Here is a 27,296-nt window from a genome sequence, read left to right on the forward strand (position 1 = left end):
CCAACCTTGTCTTCTACTTTTTAAAAAAAGTCTCACCTAGCACCTAGGATAATTCTAGGTGTTTAATATATGCCTCTTACAAGTGCAGTAAACTTGAGTTATCTTCTCTCTGATGTTTGAGTAGATTGAAAAAGAAAGGGGAGAGAACAAGTAGAATGGTACAAGGGAATCTGAAAAGGAAACCAATTTCTTTGGTTGATTATGTGATTTGAATTCTGAGCTCTGTCCTCCATGGCTTGAGTTCCTGTCAATATGGTATGATCCCAAGGTACTGTTACACTACAACAAATCTAAGAAGTTGAAATAGATAATTAGAAGTGTACACAGTATACATTTTTTGTTCTACAGGGATTTCAGTATTTTTAAAAATTCCTTCTCCTTTTTTCCTGAATTTTTGACATAACTCATCTCAGTAATACTCAAGAATGAACAACTGAATCATTTTTGTGGGTTACCTTTTGGCTCTCTTCCCACTCATCTATTTCTCTATTTCTTGACATTAGTGTTAGTTCAGCTGTCTTAATGTTAATATTAACATTTTTATTTTTACTGATTGCTCTGCCCTGAGAGTTGGTAGGAGATCAATAAAACTTGATGAGTAAAAAATAAAAGATAAAAATAATCTTCCCAGTAATGAATGGGCCACCTGTTTTCATTGGGCCATCTGTAACCCTCAAAATTCAGTGGGATTATTGATGCTTTTGGTTCTGGATGCTGAAGGATATTCATATATCTCTATATTTGTGTCTTTCTTTGCTGGAAGCCATGCTCATTTCCAACTGTTTCTGTTGGAAGGCTGTTCCAAATACCTGTTTAAAAGCATGCAGTCTGCCATTGTGAGGCATGTGAGTAGTCTACTATGGCTGGGCAGTGCCTGGATTTCCTTGTGGGCACTCTCCCTTGGGGAAGGGGGTGGGGAGGTGGATCCTTCAGCATGGAGAGAAAGTCTACCCTGTATAGAAAGGCATAGAAATCATTCATAGAACAAGGGAACCAAGGCAGTTCAGGTTTGGTTTCTCTATTTGAGGCCCCTTAGGCCCCTCGAGGGGCCTGCTTTAAGTAATCACTGTGAAAGGGTTCCTTCTCTGAATTTTCCAAACAGACCCCTTTGTTATTATCCCAGGAGAATTAACCAGTCAGGGAATCAAATCTCCCTTATCATTTCCAGGTTATTTTACCTTGCTGCATACAGCTCCATTGGCCAGAGAGCCACAAGTGATTCTCTGGGGCTCACTCTAGCCATCAACCAGCCATTTTTGCAAGGTCTCAAGTCTTTTTTTTTTTTGCCTCCCAGTATTTTACTTCTATACTACAGGAAAATCCCCCCTTGGATTCCAAATGAAAATTAAACTCCTTGGAACCCAAAACTAATAAACTTTCACAGAGTAGTCCCAGGTGGCTTAGTTATCATGATATTTCAGTCTCACCTAACCAATAAGAGGGCTGGTTGGCAAGTTCCCAGGATGAATATTCTCTTATGAGCACTGGATTAGAGAAAGCCAAAAGATTTTCAGCAATCTACACGCTCAACTTACACCCCACCTGGGTTCTGAAGCAGAGATCTTGTGACTGGCGGGGCCCTGCAAAGCAATTAAAAGAAATAAAGCAAAGTATTATATTTTAATTGATGTAATCTTCAAGCTCCCAGTGGAATCTGGGGTGATATCTGACTAGAGTTTCCCTGAGAATCAATAGATGACTATTCTGTGAAAAGTGCCTTTAGGAAGACAAAACCCTCCGAATCCTGCACTTCATTAACATGTGTATCCATTTGGGGGGATTGGCTCAGACTCCCGAGGCTACCAAATGAAAGGAGCCACCCAGACATTTCTGGGATTTGAACAAAAGACTGGAGAGGGGTAGAAAGGCTGAGAAAGAAAAGGGGGGGTGGGTGGGCAGGGCTGATCGGAGGGGAAGACAGAGAACTTATTTATGTGTTTATTTGTTTCCAAGGGGCTTGGATTAGCCACATCACACCATGCTCTCCATACCAAATCAGCTTTCATCTATCCATCCACTAACATTTCAGGGTTTATTTCTGTTTTATTGTAAATATTCCAATCAAAGGAAGAAACAGACAAGGAAAAACTCCTTAATATACAGAATCAGATAGAAAATACAAGTATGGAAAAGGAAGCTTGACAACGAACAGATAAAAAGCTAAGACAAACCAAGGGAGAAAACAGCTGGTTGCGATTTCACTGATCAGCTGGGGCGAAGGACTGTGATGGTCTCAGCAGCTATCGGGAACTGCACAGTATTACCAGTCTCATCTTTATTCCACACAGGGCAGAAACGGATTGTGTAAATGCTTCATGGGAACACCTATTTTGCTAATTCATTTAAAAAAAATTTTCTTTTCATCAATATTTCCAGCTCATAAAAACAAGTTTGTTTGTTTTTTAAAAAACAACCCTCCCCGCCCCAGATGTGATCTTACAGTCCTGACCACATTGTCAGAAATGAGGGACACAGCCCTAGGTCGTAAGTTAGCATGGCACCAAGGGGGTCTGAAGGTAGTCTGCCACCAGGTGCCCTTTCCTCAAAATCCAAACTTTCTTTGCAAGATATGAGGCAAGATTAATAATAATAATAAAAATAATAAATTGTCCTGCACAGTTTATTGTCATCAATGGTTGAAAGAACAATAAAAGAAAGAAAAGAAAAAGGTGGCTTTAGGTCCAGGAGAGGGGGCCAGGTTGGCTGAGGACAAAATGGGCATCCTTTATAGAAATGCACAGGGCACTCACTGGGCCCGACTGCCCTAGCACAAAGAGGACGCCAACCTTCCCAAACAGCCAAAGCATGAAAATAAACTTGTCTTCTTCCAAGGATGTCTTTATTTTAGTACATTCAAGACAGAAACAATCTGAGGACAAGACATATCTTTGATTCAGGGTGGTGGTAGTGGTGGTGGGCGTGGTGGTGGTGGTAATCTATTTCTTTCCCCCTCTGAATTTTCTAAGTTTACAATCAGAAATTGCATAGAATTTGTTTTCCATTAGAAAATGAAAACTCTCTATATAGAAGTCTCACAGAAGCCAAACAAAGGCCAAACAGCTGATTGAAAGCCTTATTTCCTTCTATATCAGTTTAGTACTCTAGCACCTCTCAAGTACAGCAATAACTAGTTAATTCACTTGACACCCTGGAAGGAGTCCTTACCTCCCCACCCCCCACACCCCTTTTTGTGGCTGGTAAAAAAGTTAAATACTTTGCCCAAAGCCACAACAAGAAGGCCTTGTGTCAGAGTGGAGATCCAGCCTCTGGGATTCTTGGTTCCCAGATCTTTGTGAATGAGACTCTACTCTCCAGAGCCTGAAAAACTCCCCTATTCCCCTATTTACTGCTTCTCGTCTTTGCATTTAAAACACACACACACACACACACACACACACACACACACACACAGCCCTAATCTTTTATCTAGTAGCAAGAAATCTCCCAAACCAAGATGGCCCCATGAACTTGGTTCCACAGGTAGCTACCAAGTTGGTAAAAAGGATACAATTGTCAAAAGGCGCACTCCATTCCACTGAGATAACCTCTAGCCTTGCTCCTCAGAGAACATCCCTTACCAGCTTTTCAAAGTGAATACTGTGGGTTGGGGAAGTACTAACCCAAGTCTTCTCTGATCACAGAAGAAGGTCAATTTCATAAGAGAGCATCCTAGGGATATCTCCAAGGATTATACTCTTCAGTGTACATTTCTTCCTCTTCAGAGCATTATACTCACAAATGACCAAACCAAACCAAACCAAATAATAATGAAATTAAGAAGGAAGAAGAAAAAGAAAAGACACATAACCCCTGAAATTCCAGGCGTTTCAAGGCCTCTCTGAGTTGACTTTATGTGATGATTAGTTTTTGGCATCTGTGTTTTATTTGTTTTCTTTTAAAAAAAACTCCTTGAATGGGCTTTGATTTGAGAATCCCCACCTGTTTCTTTCCCTGGACCCATTTCCTATTCCCCTAATCACTGCATAGGAAGGAGAGTTCAGCACCTGAAGTCTGATTGATTGTGAGACTCCAGGCCCTAAAGTACAAGGGAAAAAAAGACTGTTGATTCTTCCTTTTCCTAACCCCACCCTCTCTTACCAAAAACCAGAAAACAAATAAACGGAAATAAAATTCCAAAGAAAGACTCAACCAAACAAAATAACTCAAATTCCAGAAAAGAAAAACTTCCCTGGCGAGTTTTAATTCTCTCTGTGAGAACTGGACCCAGGGTATAATTGCCCTTTTCTAGACCAGGCAATTCACCCCAAAATTCTGTCCTATAAGTTGGACAGGTTTGAGTGGGCCTCTCTAGCCCCAGGCTTACAGTGTCTTTTTGTCTTAAAGGAAAAAGGCCCCTTGGGAGAAAAAGATAGGCCTTTCCAGTCTGGGAGGGTGAGCATCCCCTTTGCTTGCTAGTTGCAAAGTCTTTTGAAGGACCCAGCTCTCTTATGAGGGTCCTATCTCAGGCCGGGGTATCAGGTTCTTTGATCTTTTGTTCTTCAAAAAATTATTATTGTTTTTTATTTAATGGAGAGAAGATTCAACACTGTACAAGTCTGAGCTCTGCGCAGCGGCACCTGATCTGATCCCTGCCCACCCTCCCTATCCCAGTGGTGGTGAGTCCTCTGATGTCAGCTTTACTCTGGCTCACTGCTATTGGTCGTCTTTTCCCATTCCAGGCTCTCCTCGCTCCGGGCTGGGGATGGCCGTGCTCTTAGGCCCTGGAATCTGCGGCACTCTGGACAGACCCGGATGTGTGTACAGCCACGGGCCACCAAGGCAGCTTCCTGGGCCAGTCTTTGGGCAATGGGGTCTGGCTCCCCAGCCCCACACAGCTTGCCATTGCTAAGTGTGGCGGTGCCCCTGGGCCGACGTTCCTCTGGGATAGGGGGTCGAGGGCGGGTCACCCCAGCTCGCCTCCTGCGGGGGTGGAAACTGTCCTGACACAGGATGATGCTGCGCAACTCTGTCACCATCTCCTGGCAGACAGACACCTAGAGGACACAAAGAGAAAAGGGTCCAGCTTCTTAGAGCCAAAGGCATAGTGTTTAGATTATCCTTTTCAGGCTGGATGTTCATGACTAGAGATGAACACTTCTTGTTCAACTCTCTGCTCAGCTCTGGAGAGGGAGGAGTCCTTTCCCTGGGTAGCCTTTGTGGATTCCCTCTATTGTCTCAAGAGCCTATGCCCAGCTTATATCTCACTGCTCTTCCAGAGTCAAAGAGGCAGCTCTGAAAATATAGCACAGTACTATTAGACCGAGCAGGATAAGGTCACCAATGAGCTCCTGGAAGAATTCTGGGCATCCTGAGCCAACCCTCTCTGTGCATGGTGATGGTGAAACCAAGTATCCACAGAGAAACATGGTGGCCTGGTAGATATAAGCCTCATCTTCACATGTGTCAAGAGGTCAAGGTTCCAATTTTAGCTCTTGCAATGACTAGCTACGTGAAGTTAAATAAACAGCTTAACCTCCTAATGATTCAGTTTTCTCATCTGTCAGAGGGAGAGAACAACACTTGCCCCTGTTAATTTCAGTATGTCATAGACAGCATCTTGGACTTGGGAAGTCCTGGGTTCAAATCTTATCACCGACACCAATTGACTAGATAACCCTGAGCATGCCTCTTAACTTCTTGGTTTTCTAGGCAACATTTTAAGACTGTAAGTTGCAGAGAAGGTGTTAACCTGCACTGCTGGAGGGAGTTTCTTCCCAGGGAGCTCCCTATGCCAATGAAATCACAGATCCAGCCCCTAGCCCTTCCTAAGTCACAGAGTTGTGAAAATCAAGGGAGGGGATAGATGTGGAATTACATTAAAAATCTAAATATGCTACACCAATATAAGGCATTAAAATTATTAATTCAAAGTAAAATAGAAATGTTTTCATGAGACAGAGTCATAATACTCATTCCTCTTTCTTATTCTCCATAGATAGATAAGAGATTTAATCAATTGATCAATGAGCATTTAGCTTGGCACAGTGCCTGGCACAGAGTAGGTACTTAATAAATGTTTACTGATTGATTAAGCATCTACAACACTAAGTGCTGGGGATAAAAATGCCCAAGTGAGACAGTCCTTGTCCTTAAGGAGCTTCCTTTCTATGAGGGGGCTGTCTTATGCTCCCAAACAAGTACGTGCAGGACACGCAGGGTGTTGCAAAAGTCTTAATGAAGATTGTAAGCTTTAAGCCTAGTGCAGGCTTAAGCTACTGAAGCCTCAATAGCTTAAGGTGGCATTAAGACTTTTGAGACACCTTGTATATAAAATAATTACAAAATGATTTGGGTGACCACTGACAACTGGGGAAATCAGAAAAGGGCTCTTGAACAAGTGAGCTTTGAAGAGAAGCAAGGGTTTTAAGAAATATTGGGGTGGAGTAAGAGAATTCCAGGCATGGGGTAGTGATGGTGGTAGTAGGGGCACTGCAAAGGTAATCTAACTTCAGCCCACTCATTCTGTGGAGGAGAAAACCTGAGACCATATGACCCGCCCAAAATCATGTAGGTGATACAGTAGCAGAACCAGGATTTGAACCCAGGTTTTCTGGCTACAGATCCAGGAATCTTCCCTTTGTGTCATACTGTCTTCCATCCCTATCTCCAGTTTTGCATGAGAATATTTGTTAATCCACAGGTTAATCTTGCTCATTCAAAATTACAGGTGATAAATCATACCTAGTACTTATTCCTTTACAATTTTTTTTTAATTTCTGAAAACATTAATGTTTAATTTTAATTAAACCACCCCCTACAAGTAACATTTCTTGTACTACATTAAATTGTCAATGTGTTATAACTAACGAATCCCTAGTTAAGGCCAAACATCAAAAACAATAAACATCCAACCTAAGAGTAATGGCTGACACCTAACAAAATGCTAATTACCAGTAAAGTAAAATACAAAAAAACTTTCAGGGTTCTACAATTTTATTTTTACTTTTAGTTCCCGATTCTCTCCCTCCCTCTCCCCACCCCTGCCTCCCCTCCCCCAATGAGAAGGCAAGATAATGATACCCATTATACATATGGAGTCATGCAAAACAAATTTCCTCTTGTGTCCCTCCAAATCTCCTCTATTCTAAGGCAAAGATATACTCAAAACTCAAAGGTTTGCCTCCTTTCAAATGATGTGGTTAATCAGCTTTCTGAAACATACCATGAACATGTAGGACTTCCTGAGACACAGCATGGAACCTGTCTCAGTCCCCACAAGATGGCCCCTGATCACTAATTTGGAGCTAGGTCATTTTACAGATGAGAAAGCTGAGGCCTACAGAAATTAAATTACTTGTCCAAGGTCACAAAACTACTGAGTGTCAGGGCTGGGATTTGAACCTACATCTCTGAACTCTAAATCCAGCACACTTTCTACTATACCATATTTCCTCTTAAATGATTTGCAGACAGTTGAAATCTATTCCATCAATAAACACTACACATAGTGGTTCCCAGGGAGTCTTACCTCAGTTGCTTCTGAATGTCGGAGTGTCCATAAAAACTCCAACATAGCCATAAAAATGGCCACTATTAAGCCACAGATAAGAACCACAAAGATTCCACCAATATTCTCCATTCCCAGTCCTGTAAGGAAGGGGGAAAAATGTCACAAGGGCAAGAAGACCTAATATCACAGAAACTGAAGACTCTTCTTCATTTGCCATTTAAACTTCTGAACAAGTTACAGAAATGTGTTTAGTCTCACTGCTTCTCCAAGAGATACAATATTAACAAAATGATATTCTTATTCCAAAATGAGTACCTTAATGTTTATAGAAGTGGTATAGCCAAAAAAACCAGAGCCATCAGATTGGCCAGCCAGGATTCACAGGGTTATGTTTAGGGATGAGAGATACCTTAAAAGTCACCTAGTCCATGTGCCGCATTTACAGATGAAGAAGGCTAGGTGAATTGGCCAAGGTTACACAGAGAGTAAAAGGAAAAGAAGAAATCAAAACTCCTGTCCTTTGACATCAAATTTAGGATTGGTATCACTGCTTGGCACACAGTAGGCACTTAATAAATGCTTGTTGAATTAACTTGACCACATCCTGCCTTGACAGTGGTGAAAGACAAAGACAAAGCATCCTGGTGAAGAACTACAGGGGAGGCAGTAGGTAGAGAAGGGGAGGCCAGAGTTTTCCTGTGACTACGGTCACTCAGGTGAAATGTGAGTCATTGTGTATGTGATGGTGAGCCATAGAGGATATTTAGTTCATATCATCCAAATTTCTTGTTATTCCCAATATTTGCATGCATTAAAGTAATTGGCTTAACTGAGCTATTCCTTTCATTATCTACATTTCGACCCAAGTTTATGTTTATATTTGAAGGTCTGTAGTACATTGGAGGTATGAAGGTTTTATGAAAAGACTTAAGACAATAGTCACAGAAGGAGAAGGCCTGAAGCATTATAATCATCATCTCTACATGGAGAATCTGAACCATTGACATCATAGATTCATCAAGATATCCACATTTACGAAGAAAATGTCTAGCTGGACATTGAAAAAAGTCAATTGGTCAGTCATACAATGTACTTGACTATTTAGAAGGATGAACCATTTGGCTGTTTTGGCATCAGGCATAAAGGCCAATCTTGGGAATAATTATAAGGATCAACAGGTCCCTCAAAAATAATGATGACTGCCACAAATTAGAACACAAGCTTTCAATGAGGCAGTTAACAAAAGGTCGTGGTCACAGTCATGGCAAAGGATCGTGAGCATGGTCATGACCATGATTATAGTTACAGTCATGGCTGCATACAAAGGGTCGTGGCCATGGGCCTGGTCACAGTTACGGCGGTGCACAAAGGGTTGTGATCACGATCATGGTTATGGTCATGGTAGCATACAAAGGGTTAGGGCCAGGATCATGATCACTGCAGACATACATGCTCACATGATTAGTGGCTGTAATTAGTAATGCCTTGTCAAATCGGTGTTGAACAAGATGCTAGATTGAAAGCTTTTGTGACAAACCATAGTTCTAAGAGTTGGGGAGGTGCAAAAAAAAGCTGGATAAGTGCCTCTCTGAGCTCTAAAGCCATGGAGCAGAGTTTGCTGGGGCTATTCACCTTTTTACAAATGCCTTGGATATGACTCCCATGGCTATTATTAAAGATAGACCCAGATAGGTAGCAATATCGTATCCGTTTAGACACCAACTTGCTACCAACTTGCTTTTTTTGTCTTTCAGTATGCACAGGACTACTGCTGAAGTCACCCTACAAATCTGGCTTCAGACTTCAGCAAAGTTTGACAGGCAAAGTGAGGAGAGAACCCACTTCAAAGTATCTTCCCACAGAGAGGAATAGAGATTGGCCAGCACAAAAGGGCTTTCTGGAACTTGGGAGGGTAGAGTATAAAGTAGGGAGGGTTTTATCTGTACATACCATGGAAGCATCAATTGGCACTAGGTACCGAGCTATGGCAGATAAAGCCAATTTTCAGCTATCCATGCTAATGGAGAAAGTTCTGGTTTGGATATTCCACACCAGTAGAGAATTAAAAAAAAATCAATTAATTAAAAATCAGACAGCATGATACAACGGGAAAGAACACTGTGTTCAAATCACAGCTCTGATATTTACTATCTGTATGACCCGGGACCTGGGCCTCAGTTGCTTCACCTGTAAAAGGAGGAGATTGGATTAGAAGGCCTCTTGGGTACCTTCCACCTCTAAGCCTATGATGTTATGATTTACCATGTCCTGTGGGAGACACAAAGAACAATTGTGATTCAGATTTCTGTAGTGTTTTAAAGTTTACAAAGTACTTTCTTGAGTATTATTATATATTTCACACAAAAGTGAAACTCAAGAGTGGTTAAGTAATTTGTCCAGAGTCTCAATTCTAGTAATACGAGATTCAGGAATGAAACTCAGATCTTCTCATTCCAACTCCAATGTTCCTACCATTACAAATAACATGCTAAGAGCAAGTCCTTGACCTCAAGCAGCTTACAGTCTAGTTGGTGTCCCAGGATAGATAAAAATAGAATCGTAGAACCAAATGATGCTTGAATGGAAAGAGCCCTTAAAGATCATCTAACCATGAAAAGTGAAATGATAATGAGTCAATATAGGAAAGGTGTCAAATGAATGATGAAGGAAATCAGTGTTATAGAAGTTATAAGGATAATTAATAATAATAATAACTAGCATTTATGTAGCACTTTAAGGTTTACACGTTTGATCCTTATAACAATGTTGGCCAGTATGTGCTATTATTATCCCCATTTTATTGTTAAGAAAACTGAGGCAGACAAGCTTAAATGACTTGCGCAGGTTCTATTGTTGTTTAGTCATTTCAGTTGTGTCTGAATCTCCATGACCCATTGGGGGTTTTCTTGGCAAAGATACTGGAGTGGTTTGTCATTTCCTTCTTTAGTTAATTTTACGGATGAGAAAACTGAGGCAAACAGGGTTAAGTGACTTGCCCAGGGTCACACAGCTGGTAATTGTCTGAGGTCAGATTTGAACTCAGGTCTTCTATATGCCAAGTTCAGTGCTTAATCTGCTGCATTCTCCCCACTCCCCCATTACCCTGAACTGAGCTAGTTGGGAAATCTAAGTGGAGAGGGTAGGATTTGAGTTGAGTCTTGAAAGATAGCTCAGGTTTGGTTCAGAAGACAACCAGAAGAGAAATAGAGATGGGGCCCTGATATTTGAAGTAGGGAACATAGCCTGAGAACAAGCTTTGTTTCACTGCTTTCAGGGTATGTGCATTAAGGCGTGGTTTGTTTGGGTGTTTTCCGTTGAGTTGAGTGTTGTGTCAAAACAAAATATGTCAATTAAAAATATTTTTTGGGAAGCTCTGGGAAATGTAATGTGATTTATATTTTTATTTTGTTCTATTTGCCTTCCTAGTTAAGTTTTGCTTTAAGTAATATTAAATGAGATTGTTTTCATTGAAAACACAAACTGATGATAACAGCCCATTATGGTTGTAAGACATTTATATATGTCTTACATATATATATATGTTTATATATATATATATATATATATATATATATATATATATATATATAAAATCTTGTTTGATCCTTACAACATAGAACAGGAAAAGAACATTGGCTCAGAAGTCTGAAGACATGGGATCAAACCCTCTTTTTGACACCAGCTACTTAGATGACCTTGGGTAAGTCACATAACTCCCTAGGCCAAGATAGCCTTAAATGAGGGGATGGGACAAGAAGGCCTTGGTGGTTTCTTTCAACTCTAGCTCTATGAACTCATAAAACCTTTAAGACAGGTGATTCAAGTATTATTATGTCTCTTTAGCAGATGAAAAATTAAAGCCTGGAGAAATTGCAGTTTTTGAGGGTAGCTAGGTGGCACAGGGGATAGAGCACCAGACCTGGAGTCAGGAAGACTCATCTTCCTGAGTGCAAATCTGGCCTCAGACACTTACTAACTGTGTGATTCTGGGCAAGTCATTTAACCTTGTTTGCCTCAGTTTCCTCATCTGTAAAATTAACTAAAGAAAGAAATGGCAAATCACTCCAGTATCTCTGCCAGGAAACCCCAAAGAGGTCATGAAGAGTCATGACTGAACAACAACAAGGCCATTTGACAAGTTAGTCGCACAAGATGGTACAGGATTATCTTGAGTGGTAGGTCAGCCTGGGATGGGGTATGGATTAACTTTACAAAGTCACATTGGCAGGGAGGATGGTGTTGAATATGAGAGGATTAGTGGCTTATTTTAATAAATTAAAATTAATTCATTAAATCCTGGAAAACTTCCTGGAGGAGCTGATGTTTTAGACAGAAATGAACTAGAAACCACAAGTCAACCAAGAGTCCCACAGACTTTCCCAACTTCACATATCTGAGAGATGTCCTGTTAATCCTAGGTGTCGGTTCCAGTATGAGGTTCAGTAGCAATCCTATCTTCGAGCCCCTGGCTGGTCTACAATTCCTCTCTTCGGGAAATCAGTGGAAAACGGAAACAAGAATAGATTGCTGGCAGAGCAAAAACTCTGAAACAGATGGTGCGGGGCGTGGGAAGTGAGCTCCAGAAGAGCAGAACATTTTCATTTAACACTGTGAGCTGTTGTCATGTTCTGATGAATCGAATGCCTTCCATAGCACAGAGCCATTGATGGACCCTCCCTACCCAGATGGGTGAGCTCCCGGTGACACTCACTGTATCAAGAAGCCTAAATCCAGAAGGATACTGAGGGGCTTAGTTCCTGTGCTCCCAACCAGAGGAGTCATTCTAGGGGAAGATGGCTTTTAAATTGGAAGTCTCCCGGCATTCTTGATCCTTTGAACCCCAGCAACGATGCTGGCATTAGCTCAATTAGAATGAGATCTTCCCTCTCCTGATTGGGAAACTCCTATTGTTCACAAGAACAAATTAATAGCTCCCAAATGCTGATGGATGATATTCTCTGTCCCTGTAAGCGGAGGCCAAGTAGTAGATGTCAGTTCTAAAACAGATTTGCCTTTGATTTCATCTGAATCTCCACCTATTCACTGACCTGCAGGTCCCTTGAAAATACTTTTCTCTTGTCCAGGCGCTGTTCTTTTCTTCCTTTATTTCTGACTTTCTAATAATGATTTCTTTGCATTCAGACTGTACTCACTTCATAGTATTTTAAGGCACTCCCTCAATTCCAGAAGCACAATGGGACCAGAGTCAAGAAAGGCGAGCTCTGTTCTGAGCAAAATGGAAATACACCTTGGGAGGCAAAGAGGCCATTGGGGGTGAAATCAACAGGCTGCTTTGTAAGCAAGCAGAAACTATGGAATCAAGGGTAGTATTCATATTCACATAAAAGGTTAGGAAAAAAAACCAACAAAACTTTTTTTTTTATAATGCATCAGTCTTTTCAAGCTCACTAGCATAAATGAAAAGTAGTGTCAGTATTCTTCAGTAAAAAGAACTCTCTAGTTCTGCCCTCAATTCCTTCTGAAGGCTCAAAGTACTACCCTAGATGATTCCTAGTCACCCCTCCCTCCCTTCAACCCCCAGCCCCTAAAGCCTCCTCTGATAAGGCTGCCTTACATCTATTCAGTACCGATTTTGTTATGAGGATTTACATGTGCTCTCCTCTATTAGAATGTTTAAAATTTAATTAATTAAAATTTAATTGAAATTAAAATGTTTAAAATGAAATCTTTCCTGATACCCCAACTGTTTGTGCCCTCCCTTCCAGATTACCTTGTTTAATACTTGCTTATACTTTTATTGACCTATTTTGCATTTATACTGCTTTAAGTTTTGATGCCTCTCCCATTAGAATATAAGCTCTTTCTTAGTGTGGATTGTTTCATTCTTTTTTTCTTTAATAAAATACTTGTTTCTCTAACACCTAGTGTAGCACCTGGCACATAGTAGGTTGTCATAGTACATAAGTTCTTAGCCTGGGGTCTAACACAGAACTTGGTTTGTAGGCAGAAAAGTGTATTTTCGGCAATCTCTAGTGAAAGATTATGATTTTTAGTGGTAGAGGGATCCTAGTCCTCTTTCTCCTAGGTTGAATGTATCAGCATTCATGTTTTTTGACTTTCTCAAAGTTTTCTAGGAAAGCTACACCCTGTGAGAGTTGAGAAGTGACTGCATGTCTATATCTATATATTATAAAATAAAAAAATTGATTTGCATAAAGTACAGAAGATTGCAAAGGAAACCAATTATGTTGAAATATGGCACATATGACATATATAAAATAAAACTACATTTCAACATTAATTGGTTTTCTTTGCAATCTTCTGTATTTTATTTTATGTAATTCAAAACATTATTCTAAGAAGAGGATAAACAAGCAATTATTAAGCAGCCATTATGTGCCAGGCACTGTGTTAAGAACTTTACAAATATTATCTTATTTTAGATAATATTTTTGTTTTATTTTTTTCATTTATATCATTTTCACAACCACCTTTTGAAGTAGGTGCTATTGTTCCTCCCATTTTACAGCTGAGGAAACTAAGGCAGACAGAGGTTAAGAGACTTGTCCAAGGTCACAGCTAGAAAATGTCTGTGGCTGGATTCAAACTCAGGACTTCTTGACTCTTACCCCAGCATTTCATACACTGTGCCACCTAGCTGTACCAGGCTTTACTAGACCGGCAAAAGGATCCACAGAACACACACACACACACACACACACACACACTTAAGAATTCCTGCCACAATGCATGGGACACAGTAAGCAGTTAATAAGTGCTTGTTTATAGATTGATTCATAAATATTGACAGTGATTCTCAAAGAGTGTTTCAGAAAATGCTGCCAGAATTTCCCTAGGTGTGCCATATATTGTATTGAACTTATAGTTGGATTGCTTGTTCATGCCCAAGTCTCCAAACTCACCCCCTCTGGTGATACGCTGCAATTCCTCATGGCAAGGAATAATACTGAGCCATGAGGAGGGGGTAGAGTGAGAGATACAGAGAGACACAGAGAGAGACAGAGAAAGACAGAGACAGAGACAGACAGACACACACACACACAGAGAGAGAGAGAGAGAGAGAGAGAGAGAGAGAGAGAGAGAAAGATACACACAGACACATAGACAGAGACAGGGAGACAGAGACAGACAGAGAGACAGAGAAAGAGGGAGAGAGACAGAGGCAGAAAGAGACAAAGATAGAGAGAGAGACAGAGAAAAAAGGGAGAGAGACAGAGTGAGGCAGAAGAGACAGAGAGAGTCAGAGAAAGACAGAGAGAGGGAGAGAGACAGAGAAAGAGGTAAAGACAGAGATAGACAAAAAGAGAAGGAGAGAGAGAAGGATAATGATAGAGACAGAGAAAAATGGAGGTAGAAAAAAAGATACAGAGAAAGACAGAAAGAGATAGAGAAAGAGAGACAGAAAGAGAAAGAGGGGAGAGAAGAGAGAGAGGAAGAGAGACAGAAACAGAAAGAAGGATGAACATAGAGTAAGAGTGAAAGAGAGACAAAGAAAGACACATAGAGAGAGACAGAGAGAAATAGAGACAGAGACAGATGGGGGTGGGGTGGGGAGAGACAAACAGACAGAGAGACAGAGGGAGAGAGGGGGTGGGGGAGAGAGAGAGAGAGAGCAATGACTTATGCCAAGGCTTTCAGAATACTAGCCCATTTTCAGACTTGTGGGTTCAAAGTTGGGCTGTTGAAAACTCCAAGAAGTAAGCCAACCAACCATTGGTTTGCAAAGGGCTTTCTCCACTCTGTGGACTTAGTGACAGATGCTGTTGAAGAGCCGGGCTGCCAGAATCAAGCTCACCAACTTTCTGATTGGTTGCCTCGACACCTAGCCACCTGGAGCTCTAGGAATACAGCTTAGCTCGGCTTCTGGATTCAGTCCTGCCTCTTTAGGTAGCCCACTTTTCCCTGGGCCCTGAGGACAATTTTACTACATGTTAGTAGTCCCTTTGAATCCCCCCTAGGGGTCACTGCATCTTCATTTTCCTGCCTCAAGTTAGAAAGATCTGGTTTAAAAGAGGGGCCAATTCAGCCTTGTATTTCTGCGATTCTGATTCTGATTTCAGGTGGAAGAATGAAGAGAGGTGGCTGTGATGCAATTCAAGGCCGGGAGCTTGAGTCCATGTTGTGTACTCATTGAGAAATGACATTTACCTTCACTGCCCGTTGACTCATATTAGTTCCCTGTTGATTGAATTGATTGGAAGTAACACCACCACCCAGGCCAATTATGGATGAGGTGCCTATTTATAGCTATTAGTCAGCCTAGACACCTATAATTTTTTTTTCTTTCCTTCGGAACATTCCATCAAAGTGAGTCAATGATTTATTGACTTAATCTTAGCCAACTTCTGGATTCAAAGTTGTGCCACCGTCTTTATAAATTGCTGACCTCTTTTGTTTTAAAGTTACTGGGCTACTACTCTCCTGTGTTCTCTATCTTGTTCTTGGCAGTGCCTCTGGAGTTTCTTTGTCACTCAGCAGTAAATCAGATGTTATTAGGAGACAGGCTTCCTCTCCAAACATCCCTACAAGGTACTATCTAAATTCCCTATTCATGTTTTGAGGCTTGTTATCTGAATGGGGAAACTATAGATCCAGGGAAACTAGGCTAGACTTGTAGAGGAAAGAAAAGAGGGGAGGGAGGGAGGAAAGGATGGGGGGAGGGGGGAGAGAGAGAGAGGGAGAGACAGAGAGAGAGATTGAGAGGGAGAGAGAGAGAGAGAAGGGGGAGGGGGAGAGGGGGAAAGGGACGGGGAGGGAGAGGGAGAGGGACGGGGATTTCTAGGATTTCTCTTCTTTTTACATACCACACCCTCCCCAGATGTCTCACAGGGATCATTCAAACTTTCCCCAGTCAACATTTTGGTCTCTAGGGATTTTTGGTGAGTGAAAAGGTGCTATCTCCTTCCTATCCTTGAAAAGAGACTCTGCATTTAACAACTTGGTAGTATATTTATGCTCCTTTGAAGCTTGATCCTGTGCTTATGTTTATCAAGATAAAGGAATTTAATTCCCTTGGAATTCACCAGCAACCTTTTTGTCTAGAAATTGTGCTCTGAAGTCTTCTGTAATGGAATCCTCTTGGATCAGGAGGGTGTTGGGATCTGCCACTGAGTGAATGGTGACATTTCTTTTTATAGGAGTTGAGAAAAAATAAAATAAATGTTTTTGAAACGAAAAGGCAAGAAAAAAAGCAACAGCTTGGACCAAAAGCCTAGTCTTCCATGAGATCTGTCATTTCTTTATTTGGCTGTTTTTGAAGGGAGAAGGTCACTGGGCTACCAGAAGAAAGAAAGAAGAGGACAGCTAAAGAAAAGCATTAAGATTACTACTTTTTACCCAAACAAGGCTTGGTTTGCAAGTCTCACCCTATTCCACCCTGCCCACCCCCCCCCCCAAGCTGGAATATCCATCTCAGGATTATATTCAAGAATCTCAAACTAATGCAGCCCCAGAAATAATTATTGGGGGAGGGGGAGAATATAATGGCCGACCTATCAATCAGTATCAGCCTAGTCAGATAGTAACAATTGTAATTGGTTGTCACGTTGGCCTAACTAGTTTGATGTTGACTGACAGCTCAGTCAGCCAGTGACATAGGACACTGGAGTGCTGGAGAACGCTGGATAAAGCTTTCTCTCTCTTTCCTCTCCAATGACAGACAACACAGAAAGAAGGTGCCAGGCAGCAGTCTGAAGTAGCAAAGTATTCTTTGCTTCTTTGGAAATGTCAGAGCAATAACAAAACACCCCGGAACCTCAGAATGCTGCTTAGTGTGTTCCTCTCCACTTCCTACATAATTTGGGATGGGGGAGGCGCTGGGAAGAAAGCATTTTGTCTGGAGCCTGAGCATCTTCAAGTGGACCAATGCTTCCTAAGGCCCGCCACTGTATTTATGTATTCCTCCTCCCTCCACCCCAGTTTAGCTTAGATTAAGCTGTAAAGAGTTGAGGCTGTGAAATTGGATTAGATTAAAAATGGGACCATATCATCTTCTTCACAATTTCTAACACTTCTAATTGGATAAGAACGAAGGGATTATGTATTGACTGGTACATCCTAGTTGATGCTAATGTGCTTGTGCTGGCTGCGGGTTTCGGAGACTGCAGGAAGGAGGTCTTCTTCCATCACTTCCCTCCTATTCCAGCTTCCTCTCACGGCATCAGGAAATGTGAAAGTCAACAGATTCGAGTTGTAAAAATAAAGATCAACCCAGAGCTAGCACTGGAAGCCAAACTGAGACAACTGCTGGGAGAGTTAATGAGTTAACTCTGAGACATTAAAAGACAAAAATTAAAAAAAAACCCTCAAAAAACCCCAAATCAAAAGCTAGCCCTCCCCTTCCTCTCCACGCAGAGCTGTACCAGGGCTGGACTTGCCTGGCTGTTCTGCCGCAATTGGCAGGCTAGGAAAGGGAAAGATGTGGGGAATGAATGGCTGAGTTAAGTCTGGACAGCTAATTTGCCAGAGAGAAAGCAAGGGATGAAGACAGCAGTAGTTCCAGTCTGGCTCCCTTCTCTTGGTTTGGAGAGGTCACGTGGAGTTTGCCCAGCCAAGGAGCCTTTTAACCTCTCTGAGTAATGTTTGCTTGGGCTTGAGCCATTGTAAAGATGGAACCACTGCATGAAAACTGGCATTTGCTTCTTAGGCTGTGGGATGGCAGCCTAATGCCCTGGCTTTTATGATGTTTTACATAGCATTGCCCAGACAGCTTTGCGCTTGCTTCTCAGGCTTTATGGCTTATTAATATAGCTCTCTTGTTCCAAAGGATGGCTTGATAGAAACAAGTTAATAATGGCTAGTTGGTAGAATCCCAATGTCTCTTGAAATGTTTGGGATGCAGACAGGATAACTTCTCCTATTTACTCTCCCTTATAACCTGCCCAGTTACCTCCTACATGCCAGCGACTATGAGTTCCAAAAGCACAGAGTCAAAGGAAGCTTTTTCTTCTCTCCCTCATTATTGTCACCCAGAGACTTTATATGGTGATTTCTCTGCTTCTAGCATTTCATCCTCTAATGTGCCCTACATACTGGTGCCAGACTAATTTCCCTAAAAAATGGCTTTTTAGCATGTCTTTTCCTTTTTCAAAATCTTTCATTGACTTCCAATTTCCTACTACTAAGTGCCTGTGTCTACATTTCAGGTCCTTCACTAACGATCCAGCCCCTTTCCTGTTGTGACAAAACATGGCCTCTGAACAAAAGGTTCCCCAGCTGTTTCTGCTGTTTTGAGAATACTTTGCTGCCAGGATACCAGAATATCGATTCCAAAAATTATGTCCCTAGGATCATTGCTTTTCCTCTTCCTTCTTTTCTGTGGTTTCTTTGCCCTAATATTAGTCTCTGCAACATTGCAACAATTTTTTTTAGAGTGCAAAAACACATTATTACAATGTGTGAAGATTTCTAGGTGCAAGCCAAGGTGATTATGAGCACAGGTAGGTCATTATCTTGAGTGTTACTCACTTTTGCTTGACAGAGGCAAACATGGTGGCTGGATTTACAGTTGTAGGTCTACACTTTATCGCTCAGAGATCTTACCCACCATTAGGGATCTGACTGTCCCCTTTCTGTGAATGACACACACAACTTTACATCCCCCAACTGTAATTTCTCTAGATTCAGACCAGGCCCAATTACCTATTGGACATGTTCACTTACTTAGAAGTGCTGCCAGAGTCCCAAAGTTAATATGCTTAAAACTGAACTCATCTTTACTCAAAAGACCACCTTCCTCCTTGCTATTTGTCCCTCCATTCTCCCAACGACTATGGCTCAAAACTCCTTCTTTTGTCTCCTCTCATGCATCCAATCAACTGCCAAGTTATGTTGATTCCAAATCTGCAACCTCTTATCTATCTCACCCAGTCTTACTATTTCCACCATTACCAAATCCATTGAACTTGGGTGACTGGGGGAGTAAGGGGAGAAATTCCAGCCCTACATCCTACTACCCTATTATCTTTTATCCGTCCTTAGTCAATAAACATTTATTAATCACCTGCCATGTATTAAACACTGTACTAAGTGTTAGGGATACAAAGAAAAGATAGTCTCTGTCCTCAGGGAGCTCATGGTCTAATAGTGGGTACAATAGGCAAATAACCATGCATAAACAAGCTACAAACAAGGTAAATTGAGCAACAGAGAGAAGGCACTAGAATTAAGGGGGCTTCCTGTAAAAGGTGGGGTATTAGCTGGGCTTTAAGGAAGCCAGGAGGCTGAAGGTTCTCCACAATCTGACACCAATGTAACTTGGCTTCATTTCATACTAACTCCTCCGCATGGTCTAGTGAAATTGGAATTCTTGCTGTTTCATAAGTATGTCCCAAGCTGTCCCTTCTCCATGTCTTTACTTACCTCATTCTCTAAACCTGAAGGGTCATTCTCCACATATTTACCTTTTAAAACCTTACCAGTCCAGCTCAAATTTTGCTTCTTTTCTCTTTGTAGTTTTCATAATACTTTTTAAAAAACCTCTCATGGATCATTTTATTTATATTATAATTATTTAGATAAGTGTCATCTCTTCTATGACCTTAAGGATAAGAACTCTGTTTATTTTTATATCTGTATATTCCTCAGTAACAGATCTTTGCACATGCCCTTAGTGAGTATTTTTTTCAACTGTTGACTTTTATTAGATCCCACTTGCTAAAATGCCACGCCCCACTTCCATCCTTAGTAACTCCAGAGGTTTTCCTGTCACTATGGAAGCAAGATGATTTCTGTCTAGACCTCGGGTCTTCTAGACTGAAACCTTGCAAAATAGTCTTCTCCTTCTACCCTGTTCTCCTTTCCTCCTAACTCCAGTCCCAGATAATGATTGTCCTGAGGCAGCTGGTGGCACTGTGGATGAAATAGTGGGCCTAGAGACAGGAAGACAGTAGGTCAAAAAGTCCTTAGTCACTTACTAGCTGTGTGCCCTTAGGCAAGTCACTTAATTGCTCCCTCCCTCAGTTTCTTTCAACTGTAAACTGGTGCTAATAATAGCACCTATATCATAGTGTTGTTATGAAGATCAGAAGAGATTGTATTTGGGGAAAAAAAGTCTTATCATCGTGCCTAGAACATGATAAGTGCTATCTAAATGCTTATTGCCTTCCTTTTCTCCCCATTCCCTTCTCCATTTCCAAGTCTCCTTGTTATTTCAGAATAGAATTAGCATCAATATCAGTAGTCTAAAATCCAAAGATAAAAAATCTAGGTGGTTTTTTTTGGAGGGTCACTCCAGACTCAGCTGAATTAGGGCTTCTTTCAATCCATGTTTTAAAAAATTTTTATTTTTTGGTGGGGTGAGTTCACAATAACACAAACCCTTTGTATCATTCAGTCTAGTCTTCTCTTGTGCTCCCCCTTCCTTACCCTTCTCTCTCATATTAATTTCTCTTGGTGCTTTTCCTTATGCTGCTCTCTCAGTTTGGAATACCCTACTCCTTCTCACTTATCCAAATTACCCATTGTTAGTGCTACTCAAGCCCCCTTCCTCCACAAAGCTTTGCCCACTTCTAGTACTATGTTGCCTAAAGCCATAGCTAAGAATTTTGATAACTGAGGAAAGGAAGGTGGGGTGGAGTACTTTATTTGGAATGCAGCTTCCAATCTGAGAAAGTATGCCCCAGGACTGTGTTCTTGACATCTTGTAAATTTTGGCACCCTAGGATAAAACTGTATCTCTGCTGATAGTCACTGATCTGTGCATCCTCTAAATTTCCTAAGCACTTACAGTAGACTCCTTACCATCTAGCACTTAATTGCATGTTGTTTTGAATTATTTGCTAATCTCTTCACATATGTTGGCCTTGTCCCTAAAAACAGATGGCAAACTTCTCGTGCTCTTCTTTTCTCCCCTGCAGTACCTAGTACTAGAACGGGCATGTAGCAGCTGCTCAATAAATACTTATGGCTCTGCACCAAGAAGGTTAACCAAGTTTAATCTTCCAAATCCTAGGGTCTGACAAGCTCCATTTTACTTTTTAGAAGTGAATGGTAAAAATACCAACTTCATCATATGATGAAAGATCATTTCTTTTTTTTTAATCAAAGATAATTTCATTCATTTACTTTCAATTAAGAGTATTGGGAATGAAATGATTTTCAAAAAGAAAAATCATCAACAAGAGAAGTCACCTTTTTTGGTTCGCCCACAGGATGAGAAACTTCGAGCTAGAAGGGTCACCAAAGGTCATCTATTATTTTATAGATAAGAAGCTGAGACCCAGAAAGGTTTTCACCTGTTCAGTATCACAAAGCTAGTTAGTGGCAGAATCAGTCCAGAACCCAATTTCCTGGCTTCTGGCTCCTAGCTCAGTGCTTTTTCCACTGTGCTGTATTGCTTTTTAAGAAGTCCTATCCAATACCGAGCACAGAAGCTGGAATATAGTATACATTTAATAAATGCTTACTGAATTAAATGGCCAGGCTGGAATCCTCTAATAATCTTTTCTGGCATTTGGAGGGGGCAAAGGGGGTGGGGTGGGTTTCTAGTTAGGATTTGTATTTTTCAAAAATATTTGTGCATTACACCATATAGATCCAGCATTCCGTTAAAAAATTGTGCTGGATTTTTGCAATGTTGAGTGAATGTGAGTTAGCAAGAATACAAGATAGGCAGTAGAGCTTTGTAGAGATGTTTTGGGGCCTAGAGCCCTATATGGGTTCAAGTCCTGCTTGTAACTTGTGTTAACTGAGTAAACCTGGGAAAATCACATAAACTCTTAGTACTTCAGGAAACTCTGTAAGAATTCTCTATTAAGTTATAGAGGAGTTGGGTCTGAGAGTTCCCCAGGCTGGGTATGAGTAAAGATGATACAATTGGCCAAATGTGTGTTGGCTGCCTTTCATTCTGTTATAAAATATTATGGTTTCCTGTTTATTTGTCTCATTATCAATACAGCACTCTGGGGCATGGTGGAAAGCAGTAAAATTCTTTTATTCCATCTCAGGATATGACACCAATGAAAAAACTATTTCAACAGAAAACTAAAAAAAAAAATACACAAAAGATTAGTAATGGAAAAAAAATCCTTAACTTGGGTATAAATATCCTTTGGGAATTAATGGCCCCCCAGAAAAAATTTTAAAAATCTTGCTATTTATTCCCAGATGAGGGGAACACCCTAAACAAATAGTAAGGGGAAAAGTGGCATAAAATATGGGGAAAACCCATGAAAACCTCATACTCTCCTGAATAGTGAAAGAATATTAAAGGCCTAAAGTTTATTATATGCACATACCAGCAACCTAAAGCAGGGTTGGAGTTTGTGTTACTTCACCCCGTTTGCAGAGGCAGAACAAATAATTAAGGATAATTCCCCCAGAGAAAGTTGACAAAATCGCCACTGGCTCTAAGACTTCTGGCCTGTTTCTGAGACTGGCTCCCCAAAGTGTTGCAGTGGCATTATGTAGGTTGCTATTGAATACTCTTGTGTTCTCCCAGGAGCAGGGGTGGTCCATGCTCTCTTCTGCTTAGTGGGGGAGGCAGTGAGCTGTGTGTACCCCCTATGTTGCTCCTGTACAAATGAGAGAAATGCCTCTTTCTGTCTTTTTCTTCCCACCCCTACTGAATTTCTCCACAGAAGTACAGAGTACTGCTCTCCATAGTCTCCAACCTACCGGTGAACAACTACCTACTTTTCTAAGCCAACAGTTTTCTTAAGCAGTAATATTCTCCTTTGAGTCAAGGTGGAGCACTCATCACACCTTTACCTTTGCTATCACTTTGCTCTAAGCTGATGCTGTGTCATTATGCCTACTATCTGTCATATGCAGAAGAGACTCTCCCCTTATTTCTACCTGTCAAAATCCTTCTCTTCCATCAGGGCTTATTTCATATCCTATCTCCTCCATGAAGCCTTCTCTGATCACCCCCACTTGGATGTTGACTGGCTGACCTCCTTCAACTTCTTCTACCTCTTTAGATTTCCTTTTCGTATTTATGACATTTGGTTTGTATTGTACATGTCTTTCTCCCTAAGTACACTGTAAGATCTTCAACAAGAGGCTATGTTCAGAGTGAATTAAGTTGTTGCTGAGCTGTGCTCAATAACTTAGAAATATGTGATCACTCGGCAGGATGTGCTGGTAAATATCTAACAACAGACCCTCTGAAAATGCATGACAAACTTTAAAGTTTAATTTGGATTATTAACATTTTCTCCATCACTTTCTTAAGTCTAGAGACAATTGACAAAACAATAGCTCAAACCCTGATTCATGGTATTTGCCAATTTCTGAGGTATAAATGCTCACCCCTAAAATTTAACAATCAGCTCTCGAACAAGCCTGGAGCAGCTAGCTGGCTGCAGTACACACCTGTCACTTGTCTATTTTCTCCGTGTGACTTTGTGGATGGCAATATGTGTTGACCATGGCTCAAAAACAGCAATAGCATTTATGTTACTACTAATGTATACTCTTAGGGGGACAGAATATCATGGTTTAAAAAAGGTCTGTTGCAGGCTGGCACATTTTTGTCCTATTCACCAGGGCTACTGCAGAGAGTCAACTGGAATTCATTCTGATGTTTGCCATTTTTTGGCAGCCTTTTCTTTTCTTCAGGAGTATTGGGATATATACATGGAGTCAGAAGAGCAGAGTTTGAGTCCCACCTCCAACACTCACTAACCCCTGTGATTGTGACTCTTTGAGCCTCGGCTTCCTCATCTATAGTGGGGGTAAAAATATTTGTGGGAGGCATTCAGTGGCTCAATATATATAGAGCTCTGGGCCTTGAGCCAGGAAGACCTGAGTTCAAATCCAGCCTCAGACACTTCCTAGCTGTGTGACCCTGGGTAAGTCCCTTAGCCCTGTTTGCCTCATCTATAAAATGAGCTAGAGAAGGAAATGGTAAACCACTCCAGTATCTTTGCCAAGAAAACCCCAAATGGAGTCACAAAGGGTCAGATACAACTGAAGTGACTGGACAACAACAACAAAACAATACTTGCACCTGTAAAATGGGGTTAACAGTACAATACAGGGCTGTTGTGAGGAAAGAGCTCTGTAAATTTTAAAGAGTTATAGAAATAGGGATTGTGTTATTCTTGCCCTCAGGTAGAGTCTTCAGTTGGAAGCTGACCACAACGGTGAGTTTCCCTCCCTAGTATTAGGAAGGAAAATGTTTCATTTCCCAGTTTGTTCCATGTGTCATAATCTGGGACTATAATGGGAAAAAACAGATAGCATCAGGACTAGAACCGTTGATCATCCTTCATTTTGAAGGAGACCAATGACCTCACAGGGGGATGTCTTGACTTGGTGTGAACTGGATTCAAGTGAGGCCGAGCTGCACAAAGTCATCGGCCTCACTCTCTTTTCCAGAGTCACCATAGTCCAGCAGCAAGACAAAAGTCAAGACAACTGGTGATGGCCCAGGATACAGTGGATGACCTTTGCATCTTTGACGTTTGACCAACTTCTAAGCCAACACACAACACTTCTTCTCATGCTTGAGGTAGACACCCCCCTAACTCACCAACAGGTTTGAGTCTCCTCAGTTACCCTCAACCTGGTTTAGCTCGTCTGCCAAGACAATTTTGCCAGGGTGTGGCCATTGGGCATCCTACAGCTTCTTGGAGCTACAGGTGAGAGTTGGGTGATGATGGGTGAGCAGCCCTGAAAAAGGCTCAGCTAACCATCACGCCAGAGCTACTAGTCCTCCCTGGACACCCCATTAGGACTACAACTAAAAAGAAGGAAATCAGCCAATCCAACAACCTGCTATGGGCCTACTATGTGCCAGGCAACATGCTGAGAATATAAAAACAAAAATAAAACGGTCCTTTTGGAGGAGTCCTGAACATCCTTACCTTTGGCTCTGTGATCTTCCTCTTTGGGGCACTTCCCCCCTTCCCACCATTTTCTCTTCAAAATTTCCAGGCGATTGTTCTCTTGTAGTTGGAGAATGGCCAGATCAAACTCATCACGGAATACAGACCCTACAAACCATAGAAACAGGAGGACACAAAGCGTGAGCATTCATTGTGATTTAACTCCAACCTCTTTCCCTTTCAGAAGCCCCTAACGTCTCACTCTTCTTTGAGATTTAGGACAGATGATAAGAAAAGATATCAGGAATAGCAGCATCTCAAGATCCACATTCCCCCCTTCATCCTAGAGGCAGCTCAGTGGCACAGTCCATAGAGAAGCATCCTGGCTCAGACACTTGATAACTGTGCTACTCTGGGCAAGTTGCTTAACCTTTCTTAGTCTCAGTTTCCTTGTCTGTAAAATGGGGTCAGGGTTGGGCTTGATGGCTTCTAAGGTGACTTCTAGCTCTAAATCTATAGTCCTATTATACTTTCACTCTAAAATATCTGTCTTAATCTCCTTGGAATGAAAGGAGCTGTGTTCTCAGAGCTCATTTACTCTTCATCTTACTGTGAATCCACAGACCACTTCATATTTGCAAAGTATTTTATAATTGGATTGTAAAGCTAGAGTGATTCATTTTATTCATCTTAATTTCTGTTTATCATTCCCTGGGTTCTAGATCAGATTATTTCCTATGTTCCAAAGCGGGGGGTCCAGGCTCCTTGAGTGTGGGTATGTGACCTACCAATCAGAGAGTGGGAAGATAGATTACATTCCTTCCTCCCCACAGTGGCCAATTAAGAGATTTGTCTTCAACACACGCCACCTACCTTTGGTCACCAAAACAGTTCCAATGTGGCCCCTCACTGAATTATCTTTCCCTTCAAGCTCATCTCTCTTTCAAACTTCCCCCTCACTGTGGAAGGCTTCACTATCCTTCCACTCACTCAGGTTTCCAGCGTTGGAGTTATCTTTGACTCTTCACTTTCATTTCCTCCATATACCTAATCAGTTGCTAAAAAATCTTATTTTTACCTCTGCATCTCTAACACTTCTCCCCTTCTCTCTACTTACACTGCCACTAAGTTAGTACACGTTCTCATCACTTCTCCCCTGGACCATTGCAACAGTCTCTTAATTGGCCCTGCCTCAAGTCTCACCCCACTCCAATCCATTCTCCAGACAGCTTTTGAGGTGATTTTTCTGAACTATGTCACTCCCCTATATGATAAATTCTAGTGATTCCCTATAGAGCCATTGGAAATAGTTATTCCTTCCACCTCACAGGGGTTAGGGGTGCTCCACCCTGCGATCTGGAAAATCTGCATAAAATCTTTTGGCCCTTTCTTCTTACCAGGAAAGAGGTCTGATTTTTTTCTTCTTCTTTTATGGGGTGTTTACAGTACCTTATTGCAAAATTTGGGTTAAGTATTTGGTCATAGGCTCTGTGTTGTCTATTGGTCTTTGTGTGTTACTTGCGGCTTCCACAAAACTTTCCCCAAATTTCCATTTAATTTCTTATGTGGAAGGGTTAGCTATTATTTCAATTTTATCTCATCCTTTTAAATTGTTCATTTTGTTTTGTTTTATAATGTTCAGAAATAATTAGTACAATAGTACTGTACTCTGTGTGTATAAACTACATATAGTTTAGAAGTAGAGAAAATATACTTTTATTTACTGCTATTTATAAACTAAAATTTTAATTTTTTACTTATAGGGCTGCACCATCAAAAAAAGTTGGAGACAAATGATCTAGATGACAGAATTGAGATCACCAAAAGCTGCATTACTTATGTAAGTTTACAAAGCAAGCTAGTTACGGAGCCCTACATCTCTATCCTGTTGTTTTGATTTCCAAACTCTTCCTTCCAAAGAAAATGACTGAATCTTAAAGCTGAAAGAGGGTTCGGAAACCAATTAGGCTGATGCTCTGAAGAATGTAGAAATCCTTTTTACAGCACCTTTAATGGGTAGTCATCCAAACTCTCAATATTTGTGGTAGTATCTAGACCGCTGTTTCATGAAGTAATTTATTTTTTGGATGGCT

General features: G+C 41.1%; 1 protein-coding gene across 1 annotated transcript in view; it reads right to left on the reverse strand.

Annotated features, from left to right (window-relative positions):
- Window positions 1-4,613: 4,613 nt before the first annotated feature.
- The window catches only part of GRIK4 (glutamate ionotropic receptor kainate type subunit 4), a 457,202-nt gene continuing 434,519 nt past the window's right edge, over window positions 4,614-27,296 (reverse strand). The window contains exons 17-19 of the mRNA XM_036745295.1: window positions 25,243-25,371; window positions 7,469-7,587; window positions 4,614-4,994 (exon numbers count right to left, since the gene is read on the reverse strand). Of these exons, the coding sequence (XP_036601190.1) occupies window positions 4,638-4,994; window positions 7,469-7,587; window positions 25,243-25,371 (605 nt within the window). The 3' untranslated portion in view covers window positions 4,614-4,637. The remainder of the gene's footprint in view (window positions 4,995-7,468; window positions 7,588-25,242; window positions 25,372-27,296) is intronic.

Source organism: Trichosurus vulpecula, chromosome 2 (assembly GCF_011100635.1).
Source record: "Trichosurus vulpecula isolate mTriVul1 chromosome 2, mTriVul1.pri, whole genome shotgun sequence".
Classification (NCBI taxonomy): Eukaryota; Metazoa; Chordata; class Mammalia; order Diprotodontia; family Phalangeridae; genus Trichosurus; species Trichosurus vulpecula.